Here is a 21402-nt window from a genome sequence, read left to right on the forward strand (position 1 = left end):
CGCCAACGAGTGGCGCGCTACGAGCTTGTAGGTCTGCTATTTATTTATTTTTAAATCGAAGAACCACTGACATAGAAACATAGCTTTAGATTGTGGGGGCCTAAATAATATAAGCGTTTTTTTATCAAGATTTGATCAATGTCACCGCATGGGCCACACACTACAAATTAAGAAAAAAAAGAAAATATTTTTATTTTTATCTATTTTTAGAGCACATTGCCAAAAGGGCAGGGGGTGCTCTAGCACCCCCTAGTGTCTATCTGTGCACGCCACTGCCCTCCTCGCTGGGACTCCTCCTCCTCCCCCGTTTATGTATCGGTTCTCTGACGGGTCACGTTATCGGTCGGTGTGACAGACAGACAGAGAGAGAGAGGCACGGCACAGGGAGTTGAATTCCATTCCGTTGCCTGTTTAACCTTTGGATTATTACAGTTTAAGGAAGAGTCCCCGGCTTGGCCGCAAAACGAGACGGCGAACATCAAAGGAATGCTACTTTGATATCACAATAATAATAATAATAATAATAATACACAGATACACTGACGGAGGAGGAGGAGCGGACAGTCAGTGTGAACGCGATTATAACCCGGAGCGGATCTCATGTGAACGCTTTCTCTCTCTCTCTCTCTCTCTCTCTCTCTCTCTCTCTCTCTCTCTCTCTCTCTCTCTCTCTCTCCAGTCCGTTCCCCACACACACACACTACGTTACGGGGATTATTTTTATTTTTTATTTTGCATCATTAGGTGCAAATTAAGCAAAGGACGGACGGACGGCTTGCGGACGATATGCAGAATAAATAGTGGGGTAGGTAACGGTGCCTTTTTAAATATTTAATAGATAGAAGATGGCTGATTTAGACTGTAAAATGTAATAGTATCATTCAGCTTTCAGCGAGAGAGACCGTCGGGAGGTTTCGTTTTAGAGAAATGAGTGTACAGTAACAGGACAGGTCCGGGACTGAGAGAGATGAGATGATTTGTTTAGATAGATTTAATTTATTGGGGCGAAACAACCTCTACTTTGCCAGCGATATCTTGGAGCAAGTTGTCACTTGCTTTTAAACGGCACATTTTTTTTTATTGTGGCCGAGTGTGCGTGTAGCCCACATTATTCATAATATGTTTGGATATAAGAATGTTCTGTATAACTCTGTATTCTATACTCTGGGTTAATGTGGAGGCTAATTTATATATAATAAATGATAATGAATGCCTTTTCAAGCAGCAACATGACATTGTCAGTCACCTGCCACCTGGGCCAGAAGATATGCCATGTAGAGTCAAGATTAAGAACTTTGTTTTCAAATTTGTAATTGATTGATTGATTGAAACTTTTATGTATTCTCGAAAAGAGCATTGAGGTTCCCTCTCATTTGCAATGCTGACGAGAACATAAAACAATTTAAGACATATATATATATATATATATATATATATATATATATATATATATATATATATATATATAACACAAATCAAATCTTCACATAAGGTATAAGAGACATACTTTACAGACACACAACTTCAAAACATTTACATATTGAGGTAGCTAGGTTCAGAAGTAATACTTTTTGATCATCTTTCACATATTAATAATTTAATGTACATTGTTATGAGAAATTAGCATAGCACTGGAAGTTCTTCCTTCTATGTTTTGTGCATAATATTAACTGCAGGATTTATAATAACCACTTGAATCCTAGCACCTCTATTCTGAGGAGAACAGGAACATTTAGCCAGAAATCACAGATCTACAAGTGTAACGCCCATGATTGACGAACTCAGGCCTCCCACGTGAAAGTCCAACATCTTTCTTACCCATTTCTGACCTGAGATCAGATTCTAAAAATGTCTTCTACATCCTGACAGTTTTCTGAAAAAGCTATGTTTCTATGTCAGTCGTTCTTCGATTTTTCAAAAAATAGCAGACCTACAAGCTCGTAGCGCGACACTCGGTGGCGCGCTATGAGCTTGTAGATCTGCTACCCCATCCGGGTCACGGCACCAATGTAACGCCCGGGATTCGAACTCGGGACCTCCCAACGTGAAAGTCCATCATCTTAACCACAAAGGGATATCCCTCTGGACTGGGAAACGGGGGGGGGGGGAGATATTAGACTTTTTGTTGAGGCCATCAGGCAGAGGCTCTGAGCCACTCTGCTACACAAAGCTCACACCGGCCTCGCGTTGGGAGCTTGTAGATCGGCTATTTCTGGTGTAGGTTTGGTGTAGAGACACTCTAGAGGGAAAGAAGAGCAAGGCCAGATACAGAGACCACAGTCACGTTTATTATTAAAGATGGAGTGCCACGATTTTTTCTTTCTTTTTTAAGATATTTTTTTGCGGCTTACGCCTTTTATTGATTTTTTGAAGGGACAGACAGTAGGCTGACAGGAAACGGGAGAGAGATGGGGGATGACATGCAGTAAAGGCCGTGTCGGGTCCGGGAGTCGAACCCGCGGCACACTGCGACTGGATTACCAGTCCGGTGCCCAGACCATTACGCTACGGCCTGGGCCAGTGCCACGATTTTTAAGTATGCCTGGAGTGGTTTGCCTGGTGGGTGGTGATGGGTGCACGGTGATCCACCTGAACTGAAGCCGCACCCACAGCTGTAGTTGTATGATAAAGGGGGAGAGGTTAGTTAGGGGAGGGGCTGATAGTGTGATGTCAATATATATTACTGTTTATTTCATTGGCCCGTTTGACTGTCAAGGGTTCAGCCACCAGGAAGAAACCCTAAATACAAAGTTAATACACCATTGCACATAAAAACGACTCCAGGGTGTCTAATGAAGTATACTGTCACCTCATAGACACATGATGAAAAACTGGAAAAATACAAAATTGGTGGCACTCCATCTTTAAGTATTGAGGGTTTATGTAATTTTGACACTCTTCTGACACCAACAGGACATCAGCGTGGGTGGAACCGGAACCGGACTCGACGACATCGACATGGAGGAGAGCTGGAAGAGCTGCTTCGAGGAGGAGCTCCTCTGTCCCATCTGCCTGAACGTCTTCGACGAGCCCGTCCAGTTGCCCTGCAAGCACAACTTCTGCCAGAGCTGCATCTCCGAGGCCTGGGCCAAGGAGGCGGCGTCGGGCGGCGTGCGCTGCCCCGAGTGCAACCACGAGTACGGCCAGAAGCCCTCCCTCCTGGAGCGGAACATCAAGCTGGCCAACATCGTGGAGCGCTACAACTCGCTGAACACGGAGAAGCCCGTGGCCGCGCTGCACTGCGTGCTGTGTCGCCGCGGACCGCCGCTGCCCGTGCAGAAGGTACGTGTGTTGTGTGTGTCTGTGTGTTGTGTGTGTCTGTGTGTGTGTTAGAGAGTGACATTTTGTCAGGATTCCCGTGGGTCCCGCGGGAATCCCGTGGGATGGGATTAACATTTTTATTAATCCCGTGATCGGGACGGGACGGGAATGAAAGTCAACGGGAGAGTGCAGGAGCGGGAATGACATCTATCTAGAATCATAATGATCATTTTCAGCTGGTCGTGGCGCCAACCAAAAGAACAGAAGCACCCATATTTGTAGTCATCTTTCAGTGAGACAACGCTCTTTTGACTTGCGTTAGCACAATGCGGTATTAAAAAAAAAAAAAAAAAAAAAAAACAGGAGCGGGATGGGAGTAGGAGTCATCTCGAGTGGGAGCGGGATGGGATCAGGAGTCATTCTACAGGAGTGGGACAGGACAGGATTTTTTTTTTTTACCCTGGTCCAGGATTGGGACAGGACAGGATTTTTTCTGTGGGAGTGGGACAGGACAGGAGTGGAAATCCACTCCCGTGTCAGTCTCTAGTGTGTGTGTGTGTGTGTGTGTGTGTGTGTGTGTGTGTGTGTGTGTGTGTGTGTGTGTGTGTGTGTGTGTGTGTGTGTGTGTGTGTGTGTGTGTGTGTGTGTGTTGTGTGTGTTGTGTGTGTGTGTGTGTGTGTGTGCGTGGAGGGATGGGACCATAATCGTTATTATCCCCGTTCAGGACGGGGGGAACCCCCTTTCTGGTGTTTATTTATAAGCATTATGTTATACTTTACCTATTTAAAAAAATAGCAGATCTACAAGCAAGAAGAATCGTGAAAATGTGTCCCAAAATCTTTGAATATATATATATATATTTATTTTTCTTTTAACATGAATCTGATGGGGGGGGTCGGCGGCCAAGTACATCTAATTTTGGGGGTAAAATGTTTGAGAACGACTGACACAGAAACATCGTTGTCGGGTTGAAATGGGCTTCTAATCGCAAATGATGTTTGCCACAATCATCGTGACACTGGCGTAGGGTCTTCCCCCCCGCCCCCCGCGATGCTAATTTGACCAGTTAATCATTTGATCCACGGACGGTGACATGATGTCATTTTCATATCGTCCCCACCATCCATCCCATCCCCCCCCCCCCCCTATATAACCCATTCTGACCTGAGATTCAGATTCTAAAAATGTCTTCTATACATCCTGACAGTTTTCGGAAAAAGCTATGTTTCTATGTCAAGTCGTTCTTCGATTTTTCAAAAAATAGCAGACCTACAAGCTCGTAGCGCGCCACTCGGTGGCCGCGCTACGAGCTTGTAGATCTGCTATTTTTCAATAGCTAAACAAAGCATAAACATAACACTTAACACCAAAAGGGGTTTTCCCTTAGAGTATATATTATTTATAGAGAAGGCACCCAGAGGAAATCTTGAGGCGAAATGGACATAGTGGCCGAATGAAGGTATTGCAGCCTGGCCCCAAACACATGAACGCGCTGTCCGTTGACTATCATTGTACACGTTCACGACGGACGACGCTCGTGCGCGTTCAACGGCAGCGCGTTCATGTGTTTGGGGGCCACTCACCATTGCAATCCGTCCAGAATGCACTCTGTTCCTACCAGGAAGGAGGAGTGAATCCGCCTCATGCGCTTTTGAGCAACTCAATGCAAGTGGATGGGAGGAGAACTCGGGTGTCTTCTCTATAGATATATATACTCTATGGGTTTTCCCTGTGCCAACCACCAGGTGTGTCTGCGCTGCAAGGAGCCCTGCTGTCAGTCCCACATCCAGACGCACCTGCAGCAGCCCAGCCCGGCCCCGGGCCACCTGCTGGTGGACGTGGAGGAGCTGCGGGCGTGGACCTGCCCTCGCCACGACGAGTACCGCCTGCTGCACTGCCACGAGGAGCACGCCGCCGTCTGCCAGTTCTGCTGCATCTCCCGCTGCGCCGGGCAGAGGCACGCCGTCTGCGACGTGGACACGCAGCGCGCCGAGATGCAGGTGAGGAGGAGGAGGCGTGGAATGACAGGGCGAGCATGCACGCACGCACACACACGCACGCTAGGGCAAGTTAAATCCACTAGTCGAGTAGTTTACTAGTCGACTAGTGAATCCACTAGTCGACCTTGTTGGTACTAGTTGACTAGTTGATAAGAGGTCAGGTACCGGTACACAGTTTTTAAATGTACAAATATTTAATTCCGAAAAAAAGAAAGAAAAAAATATATATTGTTTTACATAATGGGTAGTTAAACAACTAGTCGACTAGTAAAAATGACTAGAATAAAATGCCCTAACGCACGCACGCACGCACTCACTCACTCACTCACTCACTCACTCACTCACTCACTCAATCACTCACTCGCACGCACGCACTCACTCACTCGCTCGCACGCACTCACTCTCTCACTCACTCACTCAGTGGCCGTGGTGGCTCAGGGGTAGAGTGGCTGGATGGTAACCGCAAGGTTGCCAGTTCGAACCCTGTGGGCTCCCCCCCAGAGTTAGTGTCGAAGTGTCCTTGAGCAAGAGACACTGAACCCCTAATTGCTCCTGATGTGCTGGTTGGTGCCTTGCATGGTTTCCGCTGCCATCGGTGTATGAATGAATGTGTGTGTGAATGGGTGAATGTATAATGCCTTGGGTAAAGGCGCTATATAAATGCAGCATTCACTCATTCACTCACTCAGTCACTCACTCAGTGCTTTCTGCGACGGCAGGTGACTGTCACAGTATTTGATAAATAGGCCTCTTTACTTCCAGTATTAGCAAGACCATTCTCATTAGTGCCCTTATCTTTCATGGAGTCGAATGACACACGCACGCTGAACACACACAGACGCGCACGCACGCACGCACGCACCCACCCACACACACACACACACACACACACACACACACACACACACACACACACACACACACACACACACACAGAGAGAGAGAGCTCCTGCACATTGCCAGCCCAGTTGTGAGGCAATCTGTAGCCGACAGGAAATGAACGGTATGATTACATGCTGTTTGGGGGCGTGGCGGTTCCTTGTCAGAATGGACTCTAGTTTGTTCATGTTCACTTCTGTAATCACTCCTCCTGAGTCCTGACAGCTGTTTCAGGATGTTTTAATAAGGCAATGTAACAAAGGTTACACACACACACACACACACACACACACACACACACACACACACACACACACACACACACACACACACACACACACAGAGAGAGAGACAAGTGCTCCAGTCCTGACCTGTTTGACAATTAGACGTTTGCTGTGATAAGGTAGCGCGGATTACAGTTCTCTGTCGACCATGACTGATTTCAGTCATTATGATTATATAGACGTCAGAAGAAGCATGGAAGCATGACACACAATGGTTATTGTTTTTTATTAAGAATACAGAGTATTTTGAAGTGGTCAGACTATGCATGCATGCATAGTCCGGAAGCATCTTCCATTAACTCCTAAATGGTCTCGGATATTCCATGAAAGCAAAACAACATAGGTTTAAAGTCAAAGTCTCACACTTGCCACACACGTTACCGCAGTGAAAGTTGTTCTCCGCATTTGACGCATCTCTTGGAGCGCTGAGCCGCAGCCAAGGAGCGCTGAGCTGCAGCCAAGGAGCGGTGAGCTGGGCTCGGGAATCATTTGATTAGTAGATTTGACCCCCCAATCCAACCCTTTGATGCCAAGCAGGGAGGCATTTACAGTCTTTGGTATGACCCGGGCGGGGATCGAACCCGCGACCTCCCAGTTTCAGGGCGGACGCTCTCTAACCACAAGGCCACTGTATCATAATACCGATAACATAATTAATCTGTGCTCTAATCATTTAGGATGCACAGCACTACGTACTATCCGTGAGATAGTACATAGCATTTTAACCCATTTTGTCCTGAGATCAGATTAAAAAAAATGTCTGTTTGAAAATGACAGTTTTCTGGCCCAGGCCGTAGCGTAACGGTCTGGGCACCGGACTGGTGATCCAGTCGCGGTGTGCCGCGGGTTCGACTCCCGGACCCGACACGGCCTTTACCGCATGTCATCCCCCCATCTCTCTCCTGTTTCCTGTCAGCCTACTTTCTATCCCTTAAAAAAATCAATAAAGGCGTAAGACGCAAAAAAATATCTTAAAAAAAGAAAAAAAAGTTTTCTGAAAAAGCTATGTTTCTATGTCAGTCGTTCTTCGATTTTTCAAAAATAGCAGACCTACAAGTTCGTAGCGCGCCACTCGGTGGCGCGCTATGAGCTTGTAGATCTGCTATTTTTCAATAGCTAAAGCATATAGCATAATGCTAACACCAAAAGGGGGTTCCCGCCCCAAAATGGTTAAATAAACACGGTTGAACTGTCTCAACCGTAGCATTTCACCGCCTACGTCCTACAGAGTGAGCGAACCCTCATGTGTTTCCGCTGCTCAGCAAACAGGTTGGATCATAATGTGGCGCTGCAGCATTCATGTGAGTTGGCTTAGAACCCATTTTAGACCTGATCTCCATTCTACACATGCCTTCTAAACCGTGACGGTTTTCTGAAAAACCTCAATGTTTCTAATGTCAGTCGTTAGTAGACCAAACATTTTACCATGCCAAGGACTCCCAAAATATATTATGTAATTGGCCCCGCCGACCCCCATCTGAAGATATGTTGTTCCAGAAGCAAAGATTTGAGTTAAAAACGTTCATTCTGAAAGAATATACATGTATATATTCAAAGATTTGAGTTAAAAACGTTGGCTCTGAAAGAATATACATGTATATATTCAAAGATTTGAGTTAAAAACGTTCACTCTGAAAGAATATACATGTATATATTCAAAGATTTGCACTACATTTTCACGAAAAAAAGAAAAGAAAAAAAGACCAGACCTACAAGCTAAGTGCCGCGCTACGAGCTTGTAGATCTGCTATTTTTCAATAGCTAAAGTATAACATAATGCTTAACCCATTTTGGGCGGGAACCTGTTTTGGTTGTTAGCATTACGTTATGCTTTAGCTATTGAAAAATAGCAGATCTACAAGCTCGTAGCGCGCCACCGAGTGGCGCGCTACGAGCTTGTAGGTCTGCTATTTTTGAAAAATTTGAACGACTGACAGCTTTTTCAGAAAAGGAGAGATGTGTTGCCGTTTGTTCAGTTTGTCCAAAACGCCTCCAGCCGCCTTTTTTTAAGAGGTGTGCTTATCCTGTCTGTTTGTCCAGTATGTCCTCGGGACACATGAAGGAATTATTGTCTGTTGTCTAATGGTTTGACCAGTATGTCCCCGGGACACATGGAGGAATTATTGTCTGTTGTCTAATGGTTTGTCCAGTATGTCCCCGGGACACATGGAGGAATTATTGTCTGTTGTCTAATGGTTTGTCCAGTATGTCCCCGGGACACATGGAGGAATTATTGTCTGTTGTCTAATGGTTTGACCAGTATGTCCCCGGGACACATGGAGGAATTATTGTCTGTTGTCTAATGGTTTGACCAGTATGTCCCCGGGACACATGGAGGAATTATTGTCTGTTGTCTAATGGTTTGTCCAGGATGTCCTCGAGACACATGGAGGAATTATTGTCTGTTGTCTAATGGTTTGTCCAGTATGTCCCCGGGACACATGGAGGAATTATTGTCTGTTGTCTAATGGTTTGTCCAGGATGTCCCCGGGACACATGAAGGAATTATTGTCTGTTGTCTAATGGTTTGTCCAGGATGTCCTCGAGACACATGAAGGAATTATTGTCTGTTGTCTAATGGTTTGTCCAGTATGTCCCCGGGACACATGGAGGAATTATTGTCTGTTGTCTAATGGTTTGTCCAGATGTCCCCGGGACACATGGAGGAATTATTGTCTGTTGTCTAATGGTTGACCAGTATGTCCCCGGGACACATGGAGGAATTATTGTCTGTTGTCTAATGGTTTGTCCAGGATGTCCTCGAGACACATGAAGGAATTATTGTCTGTTGTCTAATGGTTTGTCCAGGATCAGTGTTGTTTTTGGCAGCAAATTTCTATTTTAGTTTTAGTCATAGTCTTTGGACTGAAACTTCATTTAGTTTTAGTCACATTTTAGTCACCTGGAAATGTCTTAGTGTTAGTCTAGTTTTAGTCGACTAAATGTCATAAGATTTTAGTCGACTAAATCTACAGGTGATTTAGTCGACAAAAATGTGTTTTGGTGGGCCTTGATGCCGTCGTAATGAGTGTTTTTTACACTTGCTGAAAATAGCTGATCTACAAGCTCAAGTTGTGAGCTTGTAGATCAGCTATTTTCAGCATGCAACCAAGAGTAAAATGACTTATAGTGGATCTCTTGTCCACTAGTCCCTTCCTAACATTTTAGTCTAGTTTTTATTTGTCGACGAAATTGTCAGTACTATTTAGTCTTAGTTTTAGTCATAATAGCTTAGTTTTCATTTAGTGTCCATTCGTTTTTGTCTGTTGTCTAACGGGGTGAAAATAGCACAAACTCCCACCTCTACGTAGTTGTGAGTTTGTAGTTTATTTATACAGCAGCAGGAGTTCTCAATCTTTTATGAGCACTATAGAGCGTCGCAGACAGTCCCGCCCCCTTTCATGACGACGCCAGACCCAGGAAATGGTTCCCAATGCATTTTTCCCCCATAGACATTTCAAAACGTATTTATTTAAAGACCTTATAAAGCGTCGTACAAAGCCAACTCTTGTCGTGACAACAAACACAATATTTTGGATCAAAACAAATGATTACAAAGAAGAAAAAAACAACAACAAAAAGTGTTGTAACCTGCCATTTTCTCTTCTTCTTTCTAATTATTTGTTCAGCCTGAAAAATTGTGTTTGTTGTCATGATTTGTCACGACAAGAGTCAGCTTTGTCCGCGGGCGGGTAAACGTCCCCGTGAGGTCTCTCGAGGGGGCGGGACTGCGACGCTCTATTGTCTCAAACGTTCAAAAGTACCCCCCCCCCCCCCCCACCTATGATTAAACATATTGCTCAATAGGGAATTAAATGTTTTAATTGTGGTTTAAAAAGCTAAACTACACGCACCAATTTACAACTTTGTCTCACTTTTAGACTCATTCTAATGAATGAATGAATTTGTGTGCAGGAAAATGGAACGCAATCCTATTTTCAACCCTAATTTTGTGAAGCCCCCGCAGTACTGGCAAGTACCCCTAGGGGTTCACGAACCCCTGTTTGAGAGTAATAATAGCATAAACATATTATAATAATATATTAGCATAGTGTAGTTTATTTCTGTATAAATTATAGTATGTTAAGGGGGCTCTTAATGTGAAGTGGAGCGCTCCTCGCTTGTTCTGTGTGTTTCAGTTCCCTCTTCTGTCACACTTGGAGACGGTATGTCTCAAGGTTCGACCATCACCCTATACTCATACGCCAGGGTTTATAAACTTTATACGTCATTGTTTATATGCCATTGTTTGCCGTCCTCCTAATATTGATTGATTGATTGATTGATTGATTGATTGATTGATTGATGATAGTGGCCCTGGATGTCAGAATGTCGTGGACGCGTGGCGACCTTTCACACGCCGTTCAAAATCATATTATCATAAGACTTAGTTTTATTGTGACGCTCAATTTGGTTGGTTATATAAGTTATTGTTGTTGGCATGATGAAAGCTGTGTGTGTGTGTGTGTGTGTGTGTGTGTGTGTGTGTGTGTGTGTGTTCAGCCCCTTTTCCATGGCAGCTGTTTGCACACACACGCACACACACACACACACACACACACACACATCCTTCTGTCTCCTTTCACAACTGTCTGTGTTGGCAGGATGACTCAAGTCATCCAGCAGTCACTTCTAGGAAGTCCCTCCTCCCTCCTTCTCTGTGAGGATCGGCCCATGCAGTGACGTTCCTTCTTTTTTACTGGAGCCCTCAGACGGGAGTGGTCCTCCCCCCCCCCCCCCCCCTCACCGCCCGCAACAACACCCACCACACACACACCCCCCCCCCCCCTCCCCCCCCTCACACCGCCCGCAACAACACCCACCACACCCCCCCCCCCCTCCCCCACATCACACCCGCCCGCAACAACACCCCCCCCACCACCCCACCATCCCCAGGCTCCTCTCTGGCCAGCTGTGGGCTTCCAATAGCTTCCAGCCCATTTTCCCCATGTACACTCAAAGACACACGCACACACGCATGCACGCACGCACACACACACACACACACACACCACACACACACACACACACACACACACACACACACACACACACACAAAAGTCTTATGGGGATGAACATGGGATCAGCACATAATTTGGGGCAGAATTTGGACCATTAATTCATTCACGCCATTTGAGTTTCTTCTTCTTCTCATTGGTACTGCGCGTCGAGGTCGCTCTCTCTCTCTGAGGGGTAGTCTCTCTCTCTCTCTGAGGGGTAGTCTCTCTCTCTCTCTGAGGGGTAGTCTCTCTCTCTCTCTGAGGGGTATAGTCTCTCTCTCTCTGAGGGGTAGTCTCTCTCTCTCTGAGGGGTATAGTCTCTCTCTCAGAGGGGTAGTCTCTCTCTCTGAGGGGTATAGTCTCTCTCTCAGAGGGGTAGTCTCTCTCTCTCTGAGGGGTATAGTCTCTCTCTCAGAGGGGTAGCTGAGCTGCATGTGGTCTATTTTCAGTTAAAGGAATCAGATTCCCCTTGCAGGCAGTGCATGCTGTGGCAGCTTGTGTTCAAATCGACGGTAACATTTGCCTCTCAAAGGACACTTTTCACAGTAGAGCTCATGGGTCACTTATACTTAGCTGCGTGCAGGTGTTGTTGGCACACCTGAAAACAGCCGATCTACAAGCTCACGTGTCGCGCTGTTGTTGTGACCAAGTGTATAGAGTCTGTAGATGTGCTGTTTTTGGCACACAACCAACTATAAATCAGGCACAACAACCAGTCATAGTTTTGCTCTCATAATAAAATAAAAAAGAGGAAAGGGAGATACACATTTAACCCATTTTGGGGGCGGAACCCCTTTTGGTGTTTTCAAAGCATTATGTTATGCTTTAGCTATTGAAAATAGCAGATCTACAAGCTCATAGCGCGCTATGAACTTGTAGGTCTGCTATTTTTTTGAAAAATCGTGAAAATGTGGCTATATAATCTTTGAATATATATTCTTTCAGAGCGAACGTTTTTAACTCAAATCTTTGCTTCGGGGGGGGGGGGGGGGGGGGGGGGTCCCTGGAACAACATATTTTCAGATGGGTGGGGGGGGTTGGGGGGGCTTGGGGTGGAGGCATATTTATATATAATTTTTGTGGTCCTTGACATGAAATATTGAGCACCACTGATACAGAAACATAAGGGGGAGGTACTGTCACACCTTGGCTTCATTCTCAGGCATGGGGGCCGACTAGCAGGAAGCCTCCATGGGGGTCATGTGGTTGTATCGCTCTGCTGTTATCTGCCCGTCCTCCTGGTATCTGTCTGGGGGTTAGTGAGGGTAGTCTCTCTCTCTCTGAGGGGTAGTCTCTGCTGTTATCTGCCCGTCCTCCTGGTATCTGTCTGGGGGTTAGCGGGAGAGTGAGTCAGTTCCTGTAGAATGCGCCGGGCAGGCCGATGACATCAGACGTTACTGGGAATAGTTGTCGGTTCATTGTGAAAGAGGCCCTCTGTTCATTGAGCTCCGAGAGGCTCTTCATTTAAACATGAGCTTCCTGGCTATAAAACCCCGCCCGGGTGTCTGGTCTTAAAATAGGACAGCTAGCGAGGGAAAGTGATCATTGGGTGGATTTAATCTTGATAGAGGTATAGGCTTTCACGGGCTGGTTCAGTGTGGTTCAGTTCAGACCGGCCATGCTTCGAAACATGTCCCTTTTTGTTATTGCAAACAAGGCACACAAGAAGACAACTTTGAATGTATAGGTACTATTTAGATTAGAAGACCAAAGCTAAGGAATAAGCAGAGTAAGCATGAATTGTATTGAGTTTGTGCTTAAAATGTACTGTAATTCTGCAAACTGTTAATACATTTTTCAATAAAAAAAAAAAAAAGAACTCTCCAGTCAATAAACAAATCAAAATTGAACACATAATAATGAGAGTGCAGAGTGAACAATGGTAGTGCCCCAAAGAAACTAGGATAGGCAGGTAAACATTAACCATTCTGGGACTGGGCGCCGGGCGGGAACCCCTTTTGGTGTTTTAAGCATTATGTTGTACTTTAGCTATTGAAAAATAGCAGATCTACAAGCTCATAGAGCGGCACCGAGTTGCAAGCTCTATGAGCATGTAGATCTGCTATTTTTGAAAATGTGGTGCAAATCTTTGATATATATATTCTTTCAGAGCGAACGTTTTTTAACTCAAATCTTTGCTTCTGGTGGAACTACATATTTTCAGATGGGGGGGGGGGGGGGGGGGGGGGGGGTCCTCGACATGAAAAGGTTTGAGAACGACAACACGAAATATGAGGTTTTTCGAGAAAACTGTCGGGATTTCGAAGACATTTGTAGAAATCGTCGCTGTATTTTGGTCGCTGTATCAGCTTTAGCTATTGAAAAATAGCAGATCTACAAGTTCATAGCGCGCCACTCGTGGCGCGCTATGAACTTGTAGGTCTGCTATTTTTAGAAAAATCGTGAAAATGTGGCTAACAGTCTGAGTGGCTCAGTCACCTGGCTCAACCTGAGGGCCAGGGCCCACTTGTGGACTGTGAGGATGTTGCAAGCTAATATGCAGTTCCAGGGACCACCACCACCCCCCCCCGACCTCCCAGAAGCAAAGATTTGAGTTAAAAACATTCACTCTGAAAGAAAATGTATTCAAAGATTTGCGCAACATTTTCACGATTTTTCAAAAAAAATAGCAGATCCACAAGCTCGTATAGCTCGTAGCACGAGCTTGTGGATTTAAGCAATAAGCACGAGAGGTCTCAGGTTACCGGGTATTTTACACTGCCTGGGGGCGTAGGCAGACCCGGCGCGAAGCGGAGGGTCTTCTACCCCCCAGGCAGTGTAAAATACCGGTAAGCTGGGGCCTCCAGTGGCTTATTGCTTTTCTAAAACGGTTACAAACATATAGCAATATTATCCTAATAAAACTATTAAATTCACAAAAGTAGCAACGCTTTTGCGCCACCAGAGTGAGCGAGCCAGAGCCACAACACTTCCTTGTTTTGCTCCGTAAGTAGCCTATGTGACGGGAGAATAGCGCTTGATGTATTTACGGGGCTGCCTGGAGCCACACATTCACAGTCATATGAGCCGGGCGGTGCTTAGACGCCCGCACGGCATGTGTTTGTAAAGCAATCAAGCGCTCCCCTTCCCCATTCAGCTACAAGGCTGCAGTTTGATACAAAGTGATTGAAGGAGTGGGTTATCGGTGAAATTTACACCGGTCACGTGACGGTAACCAGCCAATCAGAATGAAGTATTGGGACTACCCGTTTTAGAACTGCTATTTTCCAATAGCTAAAGCATAACATAATGTTTACAAACACCAGAAGGGGTTCCCGTTCTGATGGGGTTAATGCTGTATTGATTCACTCCACTCACTAACATTGTCTGATGCAAAAAGCCTCAAAGCATACAAGTCAGTGTGTGTGTGTGGGGGTGTGTGTGTGTGTGTGTGTGTGTGTGTGTGTGTGTGTGTGTGTGTGTGTGTGTGTGTGTGTGTGTGTGTGTGTGTGTGTGTGTGTGTGTGTGTGTGTGAACGGGTGGGACTGCGTGCAGGGCACAAATAGGTGTGCATTGTTGTCTGTGAAACACAAACAGACTATAGTTGTTTTGTAATGTGAGGTTTGCTTCAAACAGAAGGTGTACAAGACAAGGTATACGCCCCCCCACCCCCCCCCCCCCCATCCCTCCCCATCCATGCACGCAGCCTGCAGCGCCACAAACATCACAACATTAACACCATCGCTGTCGGGGAGAAACCTCCTATCTCCATAATTTAAAACCCATTCTGACCTGAGATCAGATTCATACGAGGTTTTCCACTGGACACACACTGGTCTGACGAACCCATTCTGACAAAAAATGTCAGTCGTTCTTCGATTTTTCAAAAATAGCAGACCTACAAGCTCGTATCGCGCCACTCGGTGGCGCGATATGAGCTTGTAGATCTGCTATTTTTAAATAGCTAAAGCATAACATGATGCTGACACCAAAATGGGTGCCCGGTCAGAATGGGTTAAAACCCATTTTAGACCTGAGAAAAAGATTCTACAAAAATGTCTTCTAAATCCCGACAGTTTTATGAAAAACCTATATGTCGTTCTTCTCAAACTATTTCATGTCAAGGACCCCTAAAAACTACATGTATTTGGCCGCGGACCCCCCCCCCCCCCCCATCTGAAAAGATGTTGTTTCAGGGACCTCCCCAGAAGCAAAGATCTGAGTTAAAAATGTACACTGTGAAAGAATATATGTTAAAAAGAAATTGCACGTTTTCACGATTTAAAAAAAATAGCAGACCCACAAGCTCATAGCGCGGCAGTGAGTGCCGCGCTATGAGCTTGTAGATCTGCTATGTTTCAATAGCTAAAGCATAGCATAATGATTCAAACACCAAAAGGGGTTCCCGCCCAGAAATGGGTTAACTTTGTATGTTTTTTTCTTTTTTTTTTTCATAAATGAATGTGATCCTTCATCATTACTACATCGTCACACATCATAAGCAGCAAAAAAAGAATAGCCGATCTACCAGCTTAAAATGCATTGCATTGCATTGCGACATAATACTTTTTTTAGCTTGTAGATCTTTTGAATTGTGAAAAGTAACAGTTTTAATTTGGACATGCGAGGTTTGTTCCCTCCGGCGGCTGCAGCGATATGCATTCTTGATTGCTGGCGTGGGGGCCGTCTTAATGATTTCTGTCACACTGCTGTTTGTCCGCGTCCGCTGAAGCGTGAACCTCACTATTATTATTCCAGAGAGAGATACGGCCTTTTATTGCGAGTGAGCGGGTGAACAAATGAGCTCTATAGCCCGTTCTGGGCCGGAACCACTTTTTTGGTGTTTTGTTATACTTGGAGCTATTGAAAAATAGCAGATCTACAAGCTCATAGCTCATAGCTTGGAATATCTATTCTTTCAGAGTGAACGTTTTTAACTCAAATCTTTGCTTCTGTGGGGGGGGGGGGGGGGGGGGTGTTCCTGGAACAACATATTTTCAGATGGGTGGTCGGTGGCCAATTACATATAATTTTTGGGGTCCTTGACATGAAATATTGAGCACCACTGGCACTGATACAGAAACATAGTTATTTCAGAAAACTGTCAGCCCATTTTGACGTCTAAATGGGCTAGTAATGGCTTCTGTTAGTGGGTCCTCTGTTGACTGGAGCCTGGTTCATTTTAGAAACCCCCCCCCCCCCCCCCAACTAACCAGTGTTGTTTTCGTCGACTAAAACTAAGGCGAAAAATGTTCGTCGACTACCTTTTTTTTACTGACGAAAACTAAATGAAAACTAAGCTACGATGACTAAATATACTGACAATTTCTTCAACAAATAAAAACTAGACTAAAATGTTAGTAAGGGACTAGTGGACAAGAGATCCAGTATAAATCATTTTACATGATTATGTTGCATGCTGAAAATACCAGATCTACAATCTCACAAGTATAAAATCAGCCATTACGATGGAATCAAGGCCCGCCAAAATACATTTTAGTCAACTAAATCAACTGCAATTTTATGATATTAAGTCGACTGAAGCTAGACTAACACTAAGACATTCCAGGTGACTAAAATGTGACTAAAACTAAATGAAAACTATTCAAAAGACTATGACTAAAACAAAAAATTGCTAAAAAGAATTGCTGCCAAAAACGACACTGCAACTAACCACAGGAACTGTCTACCACTGATGATGACACTGACCGTTTATCTCAAACAAAATACAAAACGGAACATTTTCTGCCAACGAACAAATATTCAACAGGATAAAAAAATAAATACTATGATTATTTTAAGTAAACGTATCATATGGGAATACTTTTGTTACAAAAAACAATACTTGAGTAAAGTACAAAACTATTGGCAATTTGGCATACTTATAGTACCAAACATACAATTTGTCATTTTGCAGAATGACCCATTTCACAATCCTATATTGTTGTATTGTAAATTATTAATTATAACTGTGTTCATCACATTGATGATGTGTACTGTAGCAGCCGGTTAAAGGTGGGGCTTGAGGGAGCCGAACATAGTTTTACTCTTAATGTACACGAGATGTAACAACAAAATAAAACACAGCCGTGAACCTTTGATCCTTGTGTGAACGCAGTCTGTCTGAGATATACAGTAGTAGACAGTATAATATAATAGCATACAGTATATTAGGGACACAGAACCAGTGTTGTTTTTGGCAGAATATTTCTATTTTAGTTTTAGTCATAGTCTTTGGACTGAAACTTCATTTAGTTTTAGTCACATTTTAGTCACCTGGAAATGTCTTAGTGTTAGTCTAGTTTTAGTCGACTAAATGTCATAAGATTTTAGTCGACTAAATCTACAGTTGATTTAGTCGACTAAAATGTATTTTGGCGGGTCTTGATGCCGTCGTATTGGCGTCGTAATGAGTGTTTTTACACTTGCTGAAAATAGCCGATCTACAAGCTCACAAGTTGTGAGCTTGTAGATCGGCTATTTTCAGCATGCAACCAAGTGTAAAATGACTTACACTGGATCTCTTGTCCACTAGTCCCTTCCTAACATTTTAGTCTAGTTTTTATTTGTCGACGAAATTGTCAGTATATTTAGTCTTAGTTTTAAGACTAAATATTGTTAAAAAAAATATATATATGTTTTTGTCAGTGAAAATAGGTAGTCATCTTAGTTTTAGTCGACGAAAACAACACTGCACAGAACTGAAACATCTCATTGGAGATATCCAAAAGAAGGTCTCCGGTTTCCAATCGGCATAAAGGCGTCGATTTGGTTTAGTTTCAAACTTCCAAATGAACACCAAACTACAGAACGAGACTTGAAACTAACCAGCAAACCAACCCAACTTAACTCCCCGGGGGGCTATTTGTCATGGCGCTGGACATCAGAACATTTGGAGGTGTGGTGTAGAGAGACTGAGTGGGTTTTCACTCCTGTCCCGTCCCACTCCCACAGAAAAAGATCCTGTCCCGATCCTGGGCCAGAGTAAAAAATACAATCCCATCCTGTCCCACTCCTGTAGAATGACTCCTGATCCCATCCCACTCCCACTCCCTTCTTTAAGTTAGTCATTAGAAAAGGCAATTGAATTTGTGTTATATGGCAAAAGGAATAGTTAACGTGTGTTTAATATAATGCCTTAATCTATTTTAAACACAAATCCTGAAAGGCCCAACACATAACAGGGTTCTTGCACCATTTTGAAAGTAAAATGTAACTATGGAGGGGAGCCAGCGTCCGACTCTAGTGTAGAGACTCTAGTGTGCCAGTCTCTAGTGTGGTGGGGTGGGGTGTGGTGGTCTGACTCACCAGACCCTCTCCTCCACCACCAGACCCTCTCCTCCACCACCAGACCCACTCCTCCACCACCAGACCCTCTCCTCCACCACCAGACCCACTCCTCCACCACCAGACCCTCTCCTCCACCACCAGACCCACTCCTCCACCACCAGACCCTCTCCTCCACCACCAGACCCTCTCCTCCACCACCAGACCCTCTCCTCCACCACCAGACCCGCCCCTCCACCACCAGACCCGTTCCTCCACCACCAGACCCTCTCCTCCACCACCAGGCCCTACCATGCACTGACCACAGGAATGTCCCTTTGCTCCCTATCTCTCTCTTTCCCTTTCTAACTTTCTCCCCTGTTGCCGCTACACTCCCTCTCTCTCTCTTTCTCTCTCTCTCTCTCTCTCTCTCTCTCTCTCTCTCTCTCTCTCTCTCTCTCTTTGGTTCTTGGGTCCTTGGGTCACACACACACACACACACACACACACACACACACACACACACACACACACACACACACACACACAATCGCACATACACACTTTCATTCTGCATCTTTTGTGGTCTTTGCAAGTGCTGCTGCTGCAGTTTGTCGCTGTTTCTCCCGCACACGCGCACACACACACACACACACACACACACACACACACACACACATACACACACACACACACACGAGAGAGAGAGAGAGAGCAGACCCGGTGTTATGCACACAGACATGACGATCTGTCACTGACACATGGGGGGGGGGGGGGGGGCAGTGCAAACAATGGGAGCAATGCATGTGGTGAAATGAGAAGGCAGAGAAAAGGGAGTGTGACTCCCCCCCCCCCCCCCCCCCCTGTTCTCTCTCACATACAGACTACAGAGTGAAGTCCTCTCTGTCACAGTCATACGCATGAGCGGCAATCTCTCTTTCCTCTCACACTTTCACACAGTCAAATCCTCTCTAGTTTGGGGAAGTGCACTCCCGGAGTTAAGTGAACAGGATTTGCACCGTGCACCGTGCATACACACACACACACACAATGAGCTTTCACATTATGAATACAACACACAACAAGCGCTTTCGTTGCCATGACTGCAGCTTTTCCTCTCAGACAGTGCGTTTCCTCTTCGCAGAAGCAGTTCATTAAAATCCTACCTATGGACTCCCCTGGTCCTAGTTTAGCTGACAGCTCCTGACGGGAGATTGATTTCCATCTTCTCTAGATTGTAAACGGAGAGACGGCTGATGTTTGCTGAAGGCTTTTTCCTCTTGTTTTTCTTACTGGGGCACTGGGCTGCCCCCCCCCTCCCTAACTCCCTCCTCCAAACTTGGCCGAAAGTTGTCCTGTCCCAAGGTGGTGCTGGTGATGTTTTCAGAATACCTGGTAAAGTTTGGCTACAGCGATCACGATGAGGAGGGAAATGTGTGTGGTTCTCTTGAGCGCCTTGGCTGGGTTCTCCACTGGATGGATGAAATGTGTGTGGTTCTCTGAGCCCCTTGGCTGGGTTCTCCACTGGGTGGATGAAATGTGTGTGGTTCTCTGAGCGCCTTGGCTGGGTTCTCCACTGGGTGGATGAAATGTGTGTGGTTCTCTGAGCGCCTCGGCTGGGTTCTCCACTGGATGGATGAAATGTGTGTGTTTCTCTGAGGCGCCTCGGCTGGGTTCTCCACTGGGTGGATGAAATGTGTGTGTTTCTCTGAGGCGCCTCGGCTGGGTTCTCCACTGGGTGGATGAAATGTGTGTGTTTCTCTGAGCGCCTCGGCTGGGTTCTCCACTGGGTGGATGAAATGTGTGTGATTCTCTGAGCGCCTCGGCTGGGTTCTCCACTGGGTGGATGAAATGTGTGTGTTTCTCTGAGGCGCCTCGGCTGGGTTCTCCACTGGATGGATGAAATGTGTGTGGTTCTCTATAGCGCCTTGGCTGGGTTCTCCACTGGATGGATGAAATGTGTGTGGTTCTCTATAGCGCCTTGGCTGGGTTCTCCACTGGGTGGATGAAATGTGTGTGGTTCTCTTGAGCGCCTCGGCTGGGTTCTCCACTGGATGGATGAAATGTGTGTGTTTCTCTGAGCGCCTCGGCTGGGTTCTCCACTGGGTGGATGAAATGTGTGTGGTTCTCTCTGAGCGCCTCGGCTGGGTTCTCCACTGGGTGGATGAAATGTGTGTGGTTCTCTGGGCCCCTCGGCTGGGTTCTCCACTGGGTGGATGAAATGTGTGTGGTTCTCTGGGCCCCTCGGCTGGGTTCTCCACTGGGTGGATGAAATGTGTGTGGTTCTCTCTGAGCGCCTCGGCTGGGTTCTCCACTGGGTGGATGAAATGTGTGTGGTTCTGTGAGCGCCTCGGCTGGGTTCTCCACTGGGTGGATGAAATGTGTGTGGTTCCTCTGAGCGCCTCGGCTGGGTTCTCCACTGGGTGGATGAATGGAGCTCTGGGTTTTTGGCATATTATGTTGTTCTTTCACAATCTATGTAAAGCGCCTTGGATAAAGGCGCTATATAAATGCACCATTTACCATTTTTCATTTAGACTTTTGGAGACTCTGTGGCTCACCGAATACATGCCAGGTCTAGAGAGAGAGAGAGAGAGAGAGAGAGAGAGACTGGCCACAGGACGTACCGGTCATATTACCGATGTGGCGTGACCGTAGGGGGCCGCTCAAGTTATGATATGATTTTTTTTAATCTTTTCTTTCCAGGCAGGCAAAGTGAGTGACAAATAAACCATCTTCTATCTTGAATCCTTTTGCCAGCATTCTTGTGA

At 45.5% G+C, this 21402-nt stretch overlaps 1 protein-coding gene across 5 annotated transcripts in view; it reads left to right on the top strand.

Annotated features, from left to right (window-relative positions):
• LOC310865384 (suppressor of fused homolog) overlaps positions 1 to 21402 on the top strand; it is a 79991-nt gene that overhangs the window by 38679 nt on the left and 19910 nt on the right. For 2 of the 5 annotated variants that reach the window (XM_083774479.1, XM_083774483.1), the window contains exons 1-3: positions 688 to 805; positions 2914 to 3282; positions 5007 to 5261. In XM_083774479.1, coding sequence (XP_083630605.1) covers positions 2959 to 3282; positions 5007 to 5261 — 579 coding nt within the window. In that variant the 5' untranslated portion in view covers positions 688 to 805; positions 2914 to 2958. Of the gene's footprint in view, positions 1 to 687; positions 806 to 2913; positions 3283 to 5006; positions 5262 to 21402 lie in introns of those variants that run through there. The other 3 variants (XM_083774481.1, XM_083774482.1, XM_083774480.1) reach the window with 2 other exon arrangements.

Source organism: Protomyctophum parallelum, assembly GCF_964188405.1.
Source record: "Protomyctophum parallelum genome assembly, chromosome: 10".
NCBI classification, from domain to species: domain Eukaryota; kingdom Metazoa; phylum Chordata; class Actinopteri; order Myctophiformes; family Myctophidae; genus Protomyctophum; species Protomyctophum parallelum.